Here is an 18,287-nt window from a genome sequence, read left to right on the forward strand (position 1 = left end):
AAAACAAACAAACAACAAAACCCTGAAAAATGGTAAGAATCTCAAATGAATGTCATGTCTTACATAGTTGGGAGCTTCTGAGCTGGCATCAAATGTTCCTTGGGAATTCAGTGATGAAAGAAAGTGATGTCAGCTGCTAAACAATAGCTTGTTCAATAATAGCTGCAGGGCCAGGCTGTGAATTGGGTGTTTAACTAAAAGGCAGTTATCATGGGTGACCTAGAGGGTGGGGACCCTCATTATTCCCATTTTAAAAATGGAGAAACTAAGGCTCAGAGACTTAACTGATTCAAGCAGCTGTGTCCTGCAGAAAGAAATTAATTTTTATTTTATGTATTTCTTTTTGCAGCACTAGGGATTGAACCCAGGACCTTCACACTGAGCTAGACCCCCAGCCCTTTTTATTTTGAGACAGGATTTTGCTAAGTGGCCCAGGCTGGGCTCAAACTTGCAATCCTCCTGCCTCAGCCTCCCAGAATGCTGGGATGACAGGCGTGCGCCCCTGCACTGAGCTCAAGATTAAATTTGGAAATAATCTCACGCACTTGGTCCCTACACTAGCCCCCAAAACAGCACTATGTCAAGGAAGAGGAATGTTTTGCATGGACGAATTCTTTTCCATTAAATGCTGTGTTCCTCAGTGTCATGGCAGCTACACTCCAGTCTGTCCTCAATGCCATGGTGGCAATGCTTTGACTTGGTAGCCAGGGTGGTTGGCAGATGGCCTGGGGAAGCCTCCTCCTGCCATCTCTTCAGTTTCCATTGATTTATAAAAGGATGCTTCCGCCTGCAGCCCATGCTAGCACCCTCCCTTATGATTCCTGCCACTGGGGGTCCCCTTAAATTCCATAGCAACAGGTGACATTTAGCAACAGGGTGGTCTGTGTGTGTGGGGGCGGGGGGGGGGAGACTGGAGTTGGAACCCAGGGCCTTTACACTGAGCTCCATCCCCAGCCCTTTTCATTTTTCATTTTGAGACACAGTCTCACTAAGTCACTAAGTTGCCCAGCCTGGGCTCAAACTTGCAACTCTACTGCCTCAGCCTCCCAGAGTGGGAGGATGACAGGTATGCACCACCACACCCAGCTCTATGTGATCTTCTAATACAGCTTATCCTCATAACCACTCTCTAAGGTGTGATTATGGAATTCCATTTTACAGATGGGGAAACTGAGGCCCAGATAATTTGTCCAGCTAGGGAGTGCAGATTTTAACCCTGACATTCTGACTCCAGAATGTTCATTTGTCCTTTTTTTGGTACTGGTGATCGAACTCAGGAACTTGCACTTGTGAGGCGGGCCTGGTGCCACTAAGCTAAATCCCGGCCCCAGCTGTCCTTTTGTAAAAAAAATTAATTTTATCGGTTTTTTTTTTTTGGTACCGGGGATCGAACTTGGGTCCTTCCACTTGCAAGGCAGGCAGTGCAACCACTGAGCTAAATCCCTGGCCCTAATTTTATCTTATTTCTTTGCAGGGCTGGGATGGAAACCAAGACCTTGAATGCTAGCCAAGCACTCACCTCTGAACGAGGTCTGCAGCCCTTTCTATTTTTTATTTTGAAACCGGGTCTCACTAAGTGGCTAAATTGCCCAGGCTGAGCTTGAAAGCGCAGTTCTCCTGTCTCGTTCTCCTGAGAAGCTGAGATGTCAGGCGTGCAGCACTGCCTATATTTATTTTTTAGCTGATAACATAAACATACAAATTGTACCTATATATGATTTAATTGAGGAGTGCTGTTGTGATACATATATTCACTGTATAACATTTAAACCAGAGTAAGTGTACCCCTCAGCCACGTACCAGTTCTTCACGGTCAAAGCCTGGAAAGGCTTTCTTTGAGCTGTGCGATCCTTATCGCCAGCCTCCCTCCTGATCAACGCAATCTCTGGCTGGAACCGCGGACGTTTCTAAGCCTCTCCTCCCCCGCCCCTGGCCTGTAAATATAGAAAGCGGGCTACAGGGAAGAGGATGACGAAGCAGGCTGGTTATTTTTGTCACAGCGAGGAGAAGAGAATAGCAGCTGGAGTGTGTGGAGGGGGAGGGCGTGGGTGCCGGGGGGGGGGGACCTCCCCTCCCAGCATCTCAAGACCACCTCGGGAGGCTCGGCACCTTCGGGACCCTCAAACAGCCATCAGATGAAGGGTAAGTGGAACAAGAGATGGAACATGGGGGGCGACAGAGGGGCCTGGGGATTTATTTTTGGAGACAGGATCTAACTGTGTAGTTCAGGCTGGCCTCAAACTACTGGAGATCCTCCTGCCTCAGCCTCCGGAGTGCAGGCAGAGACCAACACGCTTGGCGGGAGGATTCTTTTTATCCTCCATATCCCCTCCACCCAAAATGCCAGAATCTTCTGGAATTTCTCCCTGTCACTGGTTCCCGCTGTGCTGCTCTTGGGCAGCATGGTAAGTATGTGACCCTGGGCAGGTGAGTTTCCACCTCTGCACCTCAACTTCCTCCTCTGTGAAATGGGACAACAGTGCCACCTGATCGAGGCATGAGGGGAATAAAGGACGCATGGTGATGGCATACAGTAGCTGCCTAACCCAGAGGATCCATGGGGACTTTCACTTGGCCCCAGGACCTCTCCAGAGAGGATGCTGCCCTGAGTCTGTGATGAGAAAGCATCTGCCACCCAACTTTGACCTGGAAAACAACATACAACAACTAACGGGATACCTTTTTTTTTCAGTACTAGAGACTGAACCCAGGGCCTTTGTACTGAGCTGCATGCTACATCCTCAATCTCTCTCTCTCTCTCTCTCTCTCTCTCTCTCTCTCTCTCTCTATCTATCTATATATATAATTATTTTAAAATTTTGAGACAGGGTCTTGCTAATTTGCTAAGTTGCCAAGGCTGGCCTCAAACTTGCAATCCTCCTGCCTCAGCCTCTCTGAGTGCTGGGATGACAGAGGTGCACCATGTGATACAGCTTTAGCTGACTTTTCTAATTAGTGCAGTGTTCCTTCTATGCACATGGGGCCTGCTCCTTTCTCCTTTCTCCTCCACATGGCTGGAGTCATATAATAAGCAGAGCCCTGACGGTACAGCAGTCATAGCCAATGTGGACTGGGCACCAGCTGGGCATTGGTGACCCGTTTCCTCATCTGTAAAAAGGGTATCACAACAACACCTGCCTCCTGGGTTGTCCTGATCATAAATGGGCATGACACACAGCCAGGACTGCCTGACAGGGGCACCCACCAACTGTGGATGCAGTCTGTAGACGCCTCCGTGTCCTCTCGGAGATGGGGCAGGCACCATCAGCGTCTCTCGGGTAAAGGTCGGGGATGCTGAGCCAGAGCCTGCGTGCACAGGGCGGCCCCCACCACCATGAATACCTGCACCCGGAGGCCGAGCGAGCGATCACACAAGGAGAGGCGGACAGGGCTGGAGAGGACCCACACCCTGCTCTCTCCTGCGCCCATCCTGGGCTCCCCCGGGCCATCTCCGAGAGAGCGGCAGACCCACCGCACTACTGACACTCGCTGCTGGCTCTCTTTGCTGAACTCGGAAGCCAGTCGTGTGTGGAACAGCGTCTGCTGTGTATGCAGCCTCCATAAATCCCAGTGTGGATCCCATGGGCTCAGATTGGTGTCCACAGCAATCACGAGCCAGGCCCTACATTCATGATTCCCATTTTACTGGTGAGGAGACTGAGGCCCCAGTCACCCAAAGTACACAGCAGAGTCACGAAACCAGCCCAGCTCTCCAGAGGGCAGAGCTTGTGCCCACCACGTTACACCAGCAAGTTGCACCTAGGGGTGAATCTGCACCTGCTCCCTCCACCCCCCAACATGTGGCTCTGTCTGATCATCATATGAGGGGGCACAGAGGATGAGGGCTCCTGCACAGGAGGTGGGGGCTGGGGTCACTGCTCAGCACCCTTCAGTGCTCAGGGTGCCCCTTCCAAAGAAAGCGCCCCAAATCTGGCCTGGTGTCCAGCACTCCTCTCTGTAGGTCTCCTACATCTGCCCTTCCGCCCACGACCCCCCTGTGCATGTGACACCGCCTGCCTTGCTGACACAGGTTGGGACCCCTCCTTAGGGTCTCCAACACCACACCCGCACTTCCAGACACAGAGCTCAACCCTAGCTCCCTGTTCAGTGCCTTCCATCCTGGGGCCAGTATGGGACCCGTAGCCACCAGGGACCACGGATCTGGACTTCCAGGCAGAAGAGGGGGGACAGGGAGAAGACAGCACAAGCAAGGTGGCCTCTGGCTTGGAGGACAGGGGAGGTGGCCAGGTCTGAGGTCCAGCTACACGGAGTCCAGGGTGTGTGTATTGGGGGTCACCATGCTGCCACCATTTCCTAGCTGGCAAAAGTAAGGCCTGGGGAGCTCTTCCACCCCCCCCTTCCCAGGCCAGGGCACAGTGGGGGACAGGCAGTGGGGACAGGCAGTGAGGGGTCCTGGCTGGGGAGGGGTCTGTTTCTGCGATGCCTCACTATCTTCAGGAGGAATTTGACCCAATGACAGCATCAGGCCCTGCAGGACAGCGACATTGTCTGGAGGAGCAGCTGGGGGAGGCGAGGCAGGCGGGGAGGGGCTCCTGACAATGAGGCCCTCAGGAGCCAGCGGGAGGTGGGGATCTGCAGCCTGACCCCCACCTCGCGGTGAGAGCCCCCAAAGAATCAATGCCAGGAGAACCAATCAAGGACACCAGGGGAGGGGGGGAGGAGATGGGGGAGGGGACACGGCAGGGTCCAAGTGAACCAGGGTAGGGAGATGCCACCCAGGGCCCCAGATCCATGGGCACGCCGTGGGGGAGTCGAGGATCCCCGCCCCAAGAAGGGACAGCTCTGGCTGTCCCCCCCCCCCGCCTGTCCCCGCCCCAGCCACGCCTTATTTGAAAGACGGGGGCCCCCGCCACTCAGAAGGCCCCTGGGGGAGAGCCCTGACCTCTCGTCAGCAAGGGTCAGCCCCTCTGTCCCTCTCCTGGGGTCCGCTCCCCGCGGCGGGGGCGGGGAGGGGTGGAAGCCCCTCCCATGGGGAAGCAGCCGCCTCCCGGAAGCCCTCGGGGATTGGCTGAAGCACCTCACTGTGGGGGGATTCCAAGTCCCCAAGTGCTCCTCCAGCCATTCCCCAACATTCTTGGGGTCTCTCTGAGGCCCGCCTCTGAAATCTCCTTTCCCAAGCCCCCGCCCCTTCTCCAAGTCGCCCTCAGACTTACCCCGCTTCTGCTGAAAGCCCTCCGGCCCCTCTCCATGCCCTCAGCTGCCCCTCCCTGCCCCCTAAGCCCCTTGACCCTCGGCGTCTCTGCCCCTTACCGCCCCGCCCCTCGCTTACCCCTCCTTTCAAGCTTCTGAGCCCCGCCCCCGACCCCGAAGCCCCGCCCCTTGGGTGCTTGCTCCTCCCTCTGGGCCCCGCCTCTCACTCCTCCTCCGCGCCCCTCTCTCTCAGAGCCCCCTCCCCAGGAATCTGGGAATACGTGATTGTCTCTCCCACCCAGGTTTTGGGGGTTCATGGGGAGAGCAGCCCTGGTCCACCCCCACTTCTCCAGCCTTACTGGCAGGGGGTGGGGAGGGTGGCTGTATGGGGCTCCGCTGCGTCCGTGGGCGGGTCCCCCGGGGTTCTGCGGGGTGAATTGGAATGTTGAGGCGTGGGTGGTTACCATGGAGACCCCGCTCCAGCGTGCGACGCGCACAACCTGGGTGTCGCCCACTGTCTGGAAGCGGGGACCCAGAGACAGAAGCGCCGGTCAAACAGACAGCTGGGAGGGAGGGAGGGAGGAGGGGGCCACCCTAAGACTAAGAGCGCCCCATCCAAGATCGCCGCCAGCCCCCTCTGTCTGCCTCCTGCCAGCTGGGCGGGGGCTGCCCCCCCCCCGCCCCGGCACAAAGCTCACCACGGAGACAACACAGACATGTGTGAGAGGCCCGGGCACACGTGCGTGAGCACACACAGAGACCACACACTGGCCTGCAGCCGCCAGGGCATGTCACACACAGTCGCTCAGACAGTAACCCCATTAGATGCAAAATGTAAGGCCAGCGAAGAGTAAACAGCACAGCCTGTCATCCCGTCTACTTGGGAGGCTGAGGCAGGAGGATCATGACTATGAGGGCTGCCTGGGCAGCTTACCAAAACCCTGTCTCAAAATAAAAAGGACTGGGGCTGTAGCATAATGCTAGACCCACTCTTGCATTCTGGGTACCCATTCCTGGGTGGGCTCTTAGGAGGTTGCCCGAGAGCCCACAGGGGCCTCAATGCCACACTCCCCCTGCCCCAATAGGCACATCATAGCAAATGCATTTCAGGATGTGTGAGAGGCATAGGCATTTTTGGGGGGGAGGGGGGTCTGGTTTTTTGAGACAGGGTCTTGCTATGTAGTTCAGGCTGGCCTCAAACTCTATGAGATCCTCCTGCCTCAGCCTCCTGAGTGCTGGGCTCACAGGCATGAACCACCATGCCTCACAAGAGATTACTTTTTTTTTTTATCTTTGTCCTTTAGAGACCAGTGAAATGTTTGTCAATGAAACTTGATGCCTGGGAATTACTGCAAATTTGAAACTCGGAAGTGGATATATTTGGGCTCACTATTTTCTTTTCCTCCATTTGTGTATTTGGATGTTTCCCCAAGATAAAATGCTTTTAAAACTTTATGATTCACCTTTGTATTTGTGAAAAGTCTTGTTTTAGTGGGTGGTTCTTGGCAGCTTTGTTTTTAACCAAGTGCTATGTAATAAAGAATGCATCTCCCTAGGCAAGGTGGTACTGTGGTACTCATCTGTATTCCAAGCTGCTCAGGAGGCTGGGCAACATAGTGAGACCCAGTCTCAAAAGGAAATTTTTTTTTTTTTTTTTGCAGTACTGGGGATCAAACTCAGGACCTTGTCCTTGCCAGGCAGGAACAGTGCTTCTGAGCTAAATCCCTGACAAAAGGAAATTTAAGAAAGGGCTGGGGATGTAGCTCAGCACTGCCTGGGTTCAATTCCCAGTTCAGGGAATGGGTGGAGGGACAGGAACAGGATGAGAGCCGAGGAGCCCGAAAGACCAGCTCTGTGGCTGGAACTATTGCTTAATAGCTCCAGGTGACCGGGTGGCTGCAGGTTGAGCTTGGTCCGTGGCCAGGGGTCTGCTCGCTTGTTCCTGTGTGGTGAAACCCAGTAAAAGCTCTGGACACCACAGCTCAGCGGGGCTCTGCCTGGCAAACACCTCAGTGTCCTGGCACGAGGGGAGGACACGGGGCTGTGATTGGGTATCCCGCCCTACCCTGAGCCCCCATCACTCCACTGCTCTCAATTTGCTCCCTTTGTCATACAGCTGTGATTCTAAAGGAAGACAGGTTGAGTTCGGTGAGTCATTCATTTTGTTTGTTTTGATTTTTCTGTGGCACTGGGAATGGAACCCAGGGTTTTCACACTGAGCCACATTCTAGCCCTCTGCATTTTTTATTTGGAGACAGGGTCTCGCTAAATTGCTAATTTGCATTGGCTGAGCTGAAACTCGGATCCTATTTCAGGGTCCCAGAGAGCTGGCATGACAACTGTGCCGTCTTACAGTTTTTCTCCCTCCTTCCCTTCCTTCTTTCCTTTCTCTCGCTTTTTTGCAGTGCTGGGGATGGAACCCAGAACCCTGAACATGCTAGACAAGCGCTCACCACTGTTATGCACTCTTGGGGCCTGACCTCACTGCTTTTCAGGGTGCAGCTCGGCACAGTGGAGCACTTTCACCTGACTGTGCCGCCATCCCCACCGTCCACTCCAGAGCTTTCTCACCTCCTGAACTGAACCTCAGTCCCAGGAGATCTGACCCCTCTCCAGCCCACAGGACCACGACCCATCGCTGAGGTTCTCCGGAGGGCGCCACCCCAGCAAGGCAGATGAGAGTAAGGACCCAGAAGCCATGGAGATGTCTGTCCCCGAACAGGGACTGGCTGAGTAGGTTTCGATATCTCCATACACAGAATATTGAAGCGGAGGCCAGGGCCAGAAAGGCTCTTGCTGAGTGGATGTGGAAAAATCCCCACAGTTTGTTGCTAAGCAGGAAAGCCAAGCACAGACCTAGGAGAGAACATGCAGCCAGCTGTGTAGAGGGGGGGAAGGTGGAGGGGGAAGGTGGGTGTCCTTTCCTAGCCCAAAATGTACCAGCCTGGGATCGGGGCATCTGAAGGTCCCCCCAGGGCATCTCCCTGGGCAGGGGGAGTTGCACACTCTAGAATTCCATCTGGTGTGTGTTATGCAACACAGATTCCCTATCAGATACTGTACGTGGCATTCTGTCTTGTATATTAGATGCTATATACATGGCAACCTATGCACACATGGGATATATTCTTTATGTCACACAATAGGTCAAGCATATGTATAGTGCATCATGTACAGTGTTCTAGATACTATATTATATACCATTATATATGGAATTCATGTATAGGGCAAACCCCAAATGCTACACATATATAAAACATTATAGATCATGTTTTCTATAGTATTCTATGTGGTACATTATATACCAATATTATAGCATTCTATATAGTACATGGTATACTATTATATGTCATATTCTAAATGTGTATATAGAATGTATTCTGTATATTTTGCTGTGATTTAGACCTAAAACACCCCCAAAGCCTCATGTGCCTAGAGGTGGGGCATTTGCAAGGTGGTTGGGTCACAGGGCACTGTACCCCTCAGTACGTTGATCCAGTGATGATTTGGGGCTGGCTGTGGTGTCGGGAGTCAGGGCTTGGTTGGAGGGGGTCACTTGCAGTGTCACCCACCTCTTCCCTGTTCCTTCTGTCTGCTTCCTGGCTCCGTGGGTCAAGCAGCTCTGCTCTACCATACTTTCCACCATGGTGCTTCTGCCTTGGTGCCAGCCCACCATGGACTGGGACTTCCAAAACCATGAGCCTCTCCGGATCAGCCTCTCCTCCTCTGAGCTGTGAGAGTCAGGTGTTGTGTGCCAGTGATGGGGAATGGTTAACATGTGTTTTATAAAAATATAGCACAGGGTGTATGTATGATGTCATTATATATAGTACACCATATACTGTAGTATATGGAATTCTGTATATAGAAATAGCGTCCATATATTTTATATAACATATAACACATAGTACTATATGTAGTATTGTTATAGAGTATATGATATACTATTATGTGATATTCTCTACAGTGTACGATATATTCTATATGGGTTTTTTGGTTTGTTTGTTTTGGGGTTTTTTTGGTACCAGGTATCGAACTCAGGTCCTTGAGCTTGTAAAGCAGAAGGTGAAACCATTGAGCTAAATTCCCACCCCTGGTTGTTGTATTTTGAGGCAGGGTCTCACTTATGTAGTTCAGGCTGGCCTTGAACTCACTAGGTAGCCCAGGCCAGTCTCAAACTCACAGAGATCCTCCTGCCTCAGCTGCCCAAGTACTTGGACTACAGGGATGCACCATCACACTCGGCTTCTATATGTTTATTTTTTGTTGTTGTTGAGACAAGCTCTTGCTTTTTAGTGCAAGCTGGTCTTGAACTCACAGCAATTTTCCTGCCTCAGTTTCCCAAGTGCTGGGATTACAGGCATGAAGCACCACACCTGGCTATATGTTCTTATAATATTCTGTCTACAGTATTATATACACTATTTTTGTATAGTATGCTATGTACTATTACATGGTATTCTCTCTCTGCAAAATATATTACATATGTTCTATACTGTATAACACATTTTACATATAGTCTTTTATGTGCAATGTTATTCATTTGCTATAGTTTGCATCTGGAATGTCCCCCTGGGGCCCATGTGTTGAAAGCTTGCTCCCCAGCTCCTGGTATTGCCGGGAGAGGGTGAGACCTGTAGGGGGCAGGGCCACAAGAGGCTACTGAGATCTTGGTGCCTCCTCCTCCCTCTCTGCTTCCAGATTGTCAGTCCCCAGCATGGCGTGCTCCCTCCCACCAGGCCCAGAATCAACCTGGCTAAGTGACTGCCCTGGAACCTCTGAAACTATGAGCTCTAATCAACCTCTCCTCCTTGCGATCTGTGCATCTAGGACAATGGGAAATAGGGAGGTAGAGCTTTTGCAGATGGGAAGGGGACCTAGGGATGGAGGGAAAGGGGAAGGAGGGGAAGGAAGAGGAAGGGAAAATAAAAAGAACTAAGATGCCATATGTATGGGCACTCGCTCCCATGATGAATATATTCAGCACATATCATAAACATGTACTAATAAAAAATAATATGTCTTTGTTGTTGTTGTTTGGTTTTTTGAGACAGGGTCTCACTATGTAGTTCAGGCTGGACTTGAACTCTGAGATCCTCCTGCCTCAGCCTCTCAAGAGCTGGGATCACAGGCATGCATCTCCATGCTTGTCTAAAACAATGTTTAGGGCCGGGGATTTAGCTCAGTGGTTTTGCCGCCTGCTGTGCAAGCGCAAAGACCTGAGTTCGATCCCTAGTACCAAAAAAAAAAAATAATAATAATAATAATGTTTATGTCAGATATTTTGTCACAGTGACAGAAAGCTAAGTGACATAGTATTTAATATGGAGGGTATTACATACAATTATATATGACATTCTATATTTATATGTAGAATATATTCTAGATATCATATAATATATATCACATCTCTACATATTTAAAATATTATAGTATTATATGTAGATGTGTATACTTTATTTACATTTCTATATCTAGTACATTATATACTATGTTATATCTCTGTTACACATACTAAGAGTGCATATATTTGGGGGGGTTGAGACAGGTCTCACTATGTAGTTAAGGCTGGCCTTGAACTCCATATGTAGCCCAAGCAGGCCTCAAACTTTCGGCGATCCTCCTGCCTCAGCCTCCCGAATGCCGGGATTACAGGTGTGCTGTATGCATATATTTTTTTTTGTAGAGTTTTTTGTTTCTTTGTTTGTTTTGGAGTGCTGGAGAGAGAACCCAGGGCCTTGAACACATTCGGCAAGAGCTCACTACTGAGGCTACACCGCAGCCCTACAAGAATATTCCTACACATACATCTTCCCCACTGAGCATAACACCCCATGGAGAGAAAGAAGCCGCTCACTGCAGTGGCCACCCTGGGAGAGACCACAAGTGACCGAGAGGGGACTTTCAGCATAAGCCCTTTTGTGCCTTGGAAGCCTTCTCTCCAAGGTAAAAAAGAGTGTGGTATAGCTGTATGACTAATTTGAGCAGATGTGTGTAATAAGTTAAATGAAAAATCAATGAAATGATGCTTTTTAAAGCAAACGTGTGGGTGGAAGGGCAGGGACAGACAGATAAGCAGAGACAGATGGAGACAGAGATCCTGCTGGGCACTGTCAGAAAATATCCACTACCGGAAGGTCACTGGTGAGTGGGAGAGGAACGTCAGTCCTGAGACACCTAAGACGATGATACTATGGGGAACTTTACACACACACCCTGTCCACCTTGTGTTTCTCTGCCTCTGCCCCTCATCGATGAACATGCTTTACTTCTGTGATGAATCCAGCAACTGCTTTTGGCAAGGAAATAACTTGTAAAATATACGAGAAGTGGCAAGGGCACATGGAATCAAAGTGAGGTGAGAGAAGCTGGATGGGAGAGGAGGAGGGAGAGGAGTGGCCGTGAGAGAGGAGACGAGCTTTGTGGCTCGTGCAGGTGCCTGGGAGCTGTGAGTCACTGGCTGAGAACAGTCATGGCAGCCACACAAGTGCGCATAGGTGTTTTGTGGACATTAGTCTCCTCTCTCCTGAGTCAACCCTAGGAGCGGAAGTGGTGGGTCTGTGGCAATTCTCCCTTGACTTCTTGAGGAACCACCAGAAACCTCTTCTCCGAGCACTGCACCAGTGGTCGTGCCAACAAGCAAGGTGTAAGGCTGTGATTTCCCCCCAACCTTGCCAACATGAGCTCTCATCCATTTTTTTTTAAATTAGCACCCTTGTGGGTACAAAGAGACTCTCATAAAGACGATGGTTTGCATTTCCCTGATGATTAGCCATGCTGGGACCATTGGAGTCTGGAGTGGCCCCCGGTAGCCCATGGGTTATAGGTGTGGTCCCAGCTTGGCACTCTGGGGAGGTAGTGAGACCATGAAGGGCCAGGGACTAGTGTGAGATCTGTAGGTCACTGGGGCTGTGGTGCCCTGGTGGAGGATTGTTCCTCTTTCTCTTCCCCTTCTGGGCCATGAGGGAAGTGGTCTCACTCCACCACATGCTCTTGCTGTGATTGCTGCCTCTCCCAAGGCAATAAGGCTAAGCAATGGTGGACTGAACCCACCCAAACCGTGAGCCAACATAAGCCTTTCTTATTGAATTTGATTGTCTTAGGTTTTTGTTATAGTGACAGAAAGCTGAGGAACATGCTTGTTGAGCACCTTTCCTGTGTGTGCTTGGTCTTTTGTGTATCTCTGGGAAAATGCCAGTTCCAACTGTTTGCTTTTAAAATTCTGTGTGTGTGTGTGTGTGTGTGTGTGTGTGTGTGTTACTGGGGATTGAACCAGGGCCCTCACGCTGAGCTCCATCCACAGCCCTTTTCTATTTTGAGACAGGGTCTTACTAAGTTGCTCAGGCTGGACTCAAACTCAAGATCCTCCTGCCTCAGCCTCCCAGAGTGCTGTGATGACAGGCGTGCACCCCACACTGACTTGCTTTTTCAATTCTTTATTCTTTTCATTCTTTTAACATCAACAACCAACCACAATGCTAGATAGGATTAATTCTGCTCTCTAGTCTACCAACAAGGAAGCTGAGGGTCAGAGAGGGTGGCAGTCAGGGCTGGAAGACAGCCACAGGGTTGGGGTGGGTGAGACCCTCCAATTTGCCTCCCCCAGGCTTGGCTGAGCTGGGCTGAGAGACGGGATCGCCTCTGTGCTCCTCTGAGAGGTGGCCCAGGACAGTGTGCTGGGATGCCCTGGAGCCCTGAGGCCCCACCTTGTCCTGAGGCCCCAGATGGGGTCCCAGCAACTGAAGAGGGATGGAAGGGCCTCAATTCCAGGGCAGCACAAACCACAGTCTCCAAGGGTCACTGAGCAGAATGAAGAGCTCAGGGCCTGGGCAGTGGCTTAGGAGGAAGTGCTGAGCATGTGCAAAGGCCCTGGGTTTCATCCCCGGCATCACAAAGAAAAGAAAAAGGATGAGCATGATGGCTCAGACCTATCATTCTAGCACTTGAGAGGATGAGGCAGGAGGATATTAAGTTCAAGCCCAGCCTGGAAAACTTAGTGAGACTCTGTCTTAAAATAAAAATTAGAGGCCGAGGATTTAGCTCAGTGGTTTCAACACCTGCTACGCGACTGCAAGGACCCAAGTTCAATCCCCGGTACCAAAAAAAATTTTTTTTTAATTAAAAAAATAAATAAATTAATAAAAATAAAAATTAGAGGCTTTGCCGCGTGCTGCACAAGCACAAGGACCTGAGTTCGATCCCCAGTATCAAAAAAAAAAAAAATTAGAAAGGGAGCTCAGTGCAAAGACCCTGAGTTCTATTCCTAGTACCACAAAGAAGAGGAAGAAGGAAAAGGAGGAGGAGAGTAAGGGGGAGGAGAAGGGGAGGAGCAGAGGCAGAAGCGCTTGCTTGCTCTGCTCCACTTTCTTTTTTTCTTTTTTCTTTTTTTTTTTGATACCGGGGATCGAACTCAGGTCCTTGTGCTTGCGCAGCAGGCGGCAAAACCACTGAGCTAAATCCCCAGCCCTCTGCTCCACTTTCAAGGGCCCAAGGCTTAGCCCAGCAGCCTCACCACCCGTCCTGGCTGTGTCCCTGGCCTGTGGCTGCAGTATCTCTCTTTAATGGTAATTGGTTTCCTATAAACCCTCAAATAGCCAGCATTTCTTGGAAAAACTTGGTCGATGCAGCCATGCCAGGCTGTCTCCTGCCTGGTGACATGTGGCCATGAGTACAGGCTGTGGTGGACCAGGGTGGCCAGAGGAGGTTGCACACATTCCTGGTGACTGTAGCACATCTGTGAATGTGAGCCTGGGAGTGTTCTGAAGACAGGTTGCTCCTATCTGTGGGAGTGGGAGCAAAGGGAGGCGCATTTGCAGCCCATATGTATATGCGAGGCTGTGTGTGCCACAGCAAATTTGTTCCTTGGTGGAGGCTCCTTTTCATTGTTGTGTGCCATTGTGCTGTGTGCAAAGCCCAAGTGGCTGGAATGCTATTAGGGCTTTCTGGGCTGTCTACTCTCCTCGCTTCCTTACCTTTTCTCCCCTCCTCTCTCTCCTTCTCTTTCTCCTCTGCTGCCCCCTCCCTGCTTGACGGCCTCTGTCCCCCGCTGTCAGCACTCCCAGCCCAGCCCAGGAGACAACAGAAGAGAAGCGGCCCATGGCTGCCATCAGCTGAAACCCTTAAGTGCTCATTTCCTGGGCAGCCCATTAGGGTAATGAGCCTGCAGCCCCCTGGTCTAGTGCCCTGGGGATGGGGAGAGAGGAGTCAGCTCAGAGAGAGACCAGACCTGAGAGGGAGAGGGAGAGAAGGAGAGAGGGAGAGGGGAAGGGGAAGGAAGGAAGGGGAGGGGAGGGGAGGGAGACGAGAGGGAGAGAGAGAGGGAGGGAGGGAGAGAGAGAGAGAGAGAGAGAGAGAGAAGAGAAGAGAAGAGAAAAGAGAAGGACACCAACGATCAAACATAAATCAAGAAAGAGGTCCCAGGCTTGAACAGAAAAAGCAAAGACATCCTCACAGGTGAGCTGAAGAGGAAGATGAGGAAGAGAGGCAGGCAATTCTTCAGGGGAGGGAGACGCAGACCAAAGACAGAGCCTGGAGGGACGCAACCCAAGCCCAGCCTCCCACATTCCTGAGGGCGCCTGGGCAGGAAAGTCACTAGTCCCCAGGACCTTGTGCACCAGGAGCACTGTGAAGATCTCTGTGGCCTCACTTCCTGTCTTTTAATATGTACTGAAGCCTGGCACGGTGACACACACCTGTCATCCCAGCATTCTGGGAGGCTGAGGCAGGAGGATTGCAAGTTCAAGCCCAGCCTGAGTGACACAGTGGCTTAGAGAGATGCTGTCTCAAAACAAAAAAATTTAAAAGGGCTCCTAGTGGTGTAGCTCCATGTGAAGGTCCTGAGTTCCATCTCAAGGGTTGGAAAAAGAAGAAAGAAACCTCACACTTTCATTGAGCACTTACTACAGGTCACATGCCAGCTGGACCAGAGAGATGAGGTACTAAGAACCTGGAGGGGAATTCCTGTCCTTGTGGAGCTGAGCTTTTCATGGGCTGGAGGTTCAACACATCCCTGTTCTCAACAGGTAAATATGGAGTCACCATGTAATCTGCAATTCCACTCCCAGGTCTACACCCAAGGGAAATTAAAGCACAAGTCTGTCCAAACATATGTGCACAAATGTCTGTAACAGATCATTCAATAATAGCCCCAAAGTGGGACCAAACCAAGTGTTTGTCAATGGATGGATGAAGGTACACAGGGAGGTCTATCCACACCTTGGAACATTATGCAGCCAGGAAAAGGAGTGAGGCTGTGAAACTCACCACATTTTGGATGGACCTTGAATATGCTGTGCTCAGTGACAGACGCCAGACACAGAAGGACACAGCATGGAGTCCATGAACAGGAAACACACAGGTCAGGTGAATCTAGAGACAGGAAGTGGGGCTGCAAGGCCAGGCTGGAGAGAGGCACCGGGGTGATAGTAGAGCTGTACTGGCTAGATAGCCAGGGAGGACACTGAGGCAAATTGTCCTGGTCCATGGAAGGGAGTTGTGAGGGCGACAAAGAGAATTGTTGGTGGGGGAGGAATCCAGCTGGCAAGGGAAAAAAGGGAAGGCTGGCCCTTCTCATCTGTCTCATTATATGTTAAAAGACATGGCCCCCAGGATGCTGCTATTGGGAAGTGGTGGGACCTTTAAGAGGTGGAGCCTTGCCCGAGATTTTAGGTCATTACAGGAGTGCATCACCACACAAGGCTTCCCTTTCTTCTGTAAAGGTGATCATCTCAGGTATTTGTTACAGGGGTAGAAAAGACACACACAGGTGTGAGCTGCAGAGCCCGTGGGTTTTCTGCTGTGGCCGCTCTGGTTGATGGTTGTCCATCTGTTTGAGGTGGGTGTCTGTCACTTGCAGCCCACAGAATTCTCTCTGTTGTGGAGAGTAAAATCTGCATGGGTAAATGTTTTATTCGCTATGAAGTAGAGGAAAGTAATTTCTGGGAGGTCAGGTTCGTAGCTCAACCGAGCCAGGAAAAGCAATAATACTGGAGCTGTGTAGACTGGAAAAGACAGAAGAGTTCTTGAAAAAACCTTACTTGAACTACAGGAGGTAAATTGAGTCCAAAAGCAGGCAATGGTGGTGGGTGCCTGTAATCCCAGCATGTGGGAGGCTGAGGCAGGAGGATCACCATGAGTTTGAGGCCAGCCTGGGCTACTTAGTAAGCTCAAGGCCAGCGAGGACTACACAGTGAGACCCTGTCTCAGAAACAAAACAAAATAAACCAAAAAACCCACAGGAAAACAAAACTAAACCTGAAAAAAGAACAAACAGCCCACTTCATAGCCAGGAAGCAAAATAGAGAAAGAAGAGGAGACTGGGTCCTAAAAACCCCTTCAAGGCCACACCTCCAATTACCTAAAATCCTCCCACCAGGCCCCGCCTCTTAAAGGTCCCACCACCTCCGAATACTACCAATCTGGGGATCAAGCCTTTTAACACATGGGACTTGGGGACATCCAACATCCAAACTCCAGCCACAATCATCTTCCCAGTGCTCTGTCCAAATTCCTGATCCACTGAAGTGGCGAGCTTAAGGAATCATTATTGCCTTGAAATGTTAAGGTGTGATAGTTGGTTACCTGGCGGGACTATAACTGAAAGCCAGGCTTGGCGTCTCCGGGGACAGTGAGGGATGTAGATGTGGAGTGGCCTGCGGGAGGGAGGACATGTGGATGAACAATGGTAGGTGAGGTTGGGGAGCGAGGAGAGGCCCCCCCAGGTCACCCGGTTTCTGGGTCATCTCACCGTGGGCAGGTGTCAGGGCTGTGTATCTAGCGGGTCCAGTGGAGGGCTGAGCAGCCGGGCAGTGCAGCCTGCTCCTCCAGCACCAATGCCATGGAGGACCCAGCATCGGAATCAGGCTTCAGGGCCCCTGGGATCGGCCCCTCTCAGTGCCTGCCCAGGCTCCCGCTGTGCCCAGGGGAGAGATGGGGTCCTACTCCTCAGTGCCTCCAGCTCCCCATCTCTGGGTGCCCTTATATCTGGGGCTCTGGCCGTTGTCCCTTGGTGGCTTCCTGTCTCAGTCACTGTGGCCTTCTGTGTTTCTGGTTGTTTGTAATTACTTGGGGGGGTTGGTTTTGTTTTGTTTTGTACCAGGAATCAAACTCAGGGCCTTGTGCTTGCCAGGCTTGTTTTGTTTTGTTTTGTTGAAATAGAATCTTACAATGTAGCTCAGACTGGCCTTGAACTCACGGGAATCCTCCTGCCTCAGCCTCCCAAGTGCTGGGATGACAGGTGTGTGCCACCACGGCCAGAGTTTCTGATTACTTTGGGGTCTCACCTTACTCCTCTCTCTTCCTCCACCCCTCCTCCACGGCTCTGTGTCCATCTCCAACTCGCTTTGTTGCTGTTTCTCTTTGCCCCCCCAGCTCCCTGTCTGGCTCTTTCTGTACCTTCAGTCTGACCTCTGACCTTCCTTGCCTGGCTCATCCTCATCTCTGTGTCTGTCTCCTCGGCCCCATGCCCTTGATACCTCAGACCCAGGGTTCCAGGAGGACTCCGCCCTGCCAGGTGGTGACAACCAGACACCGGGATGAGCCACCCTCGCCTGGCTTCCCAGGCACCTTGATTAACTGTTCTCACCTCGGCCTATGGAACCTACGCGCTCGTCTGATCCCACTTCCCATTGCACGTCCCCAGGCCGGGGTCACTGGGCAGCCACAGGCAAGAAGACCCCATGCACCCATATCTGCCGGGCCAGCCTCCTCCCTCCCAGCACATCCACCCACATTCTCAGTTAAAATCTTATTAAAAAAAGAAATCAGTGGCTTGCTATAATGTTTCCATTTTTTCCCACTTGTTTTGAGGAGACAGGAAAAATGTGTGAAATTCATTTCTTTATCTCATTCCCAGATCTTTTTTTCTTCCCAGTACTGAGGATGGAACCCAGGGCCTTCACACTGAACTATATCTCCAGCCCTGTATATCTTCTGTTTTGAGACAGGGTCTCATTAATTTGCTAAATTGCCCAGATTGGAGTTGAATTTATGATCCTCCAGCCTCAGCCTCCCAGAGTGCTGGTATGATAGGGATGCAGCACGACACCCAGCTATATATTCAGATTTTAAAAGCCTTTTTATTTTTAAAATCACAATGGCTGCTACAAGAAGTTGCAAAACTCCTACAGGTAACCCCG

The 18,287-nt window shown here is 51.1% G+C and overlaps 1 protein-coding gene and 1 long non-coding RNA gene across 2 annotated transcripts in view; one reads left to right on the plus strand and one right to left on the minus strand.

Annotated features, from left to right (window-relative positions):
* Dpp9 (dipeptidyl peptidase 9) overlaps positions 1 to 5,234 on the minus strand; it is a 44,601-nt gene extending 39,367 nt beyond the window's left edge. The window contains exon 1 of the mRNA XM_004865720.4: positions 5,175 to 5,234. Within this exon, the coding sequence (XP_004865777.2) occupies positions 5,175 to 5,210 (36 nt within the window). The 5' untranslated portion in view covers positions 5,211 to 5,234. The remainder of the gene's footprint in view (positions 1 to 5,174) is intronic.
* On the plus strand, positions 2,035 to 6,606 carry LOC147821198 (uncharacterized). Its single transcript, XR_015447534.1, has 2 exons — positions 2,035 to 2,142; positions 6,456 to 6,606. It is a non-coding gene; the product is annotated as an uncharacterized LOC147821198 (long non-coding RNA).
* Positions 6,607 to 18,287: the final 11,681 nt, after the last annotated feature.

This window comes from Heterocephalus glaber, unplaced genomic scaffold (genome assembly GCF_053883595.1).
Source record: "Heterocephalus glaber isolate CG9 unplaced genomic scaffold, H.glaber_assembly_v1.0 deba00001760, whole genome shotgun sequence".
NCBI classification, from domain to species: domain Eukaryota; kingdom Metazoa; phylum Chordata; class Mammalia; order Rodentia; family Bathyergidae; genus Heterocephalus; species Heterocephalus glaber.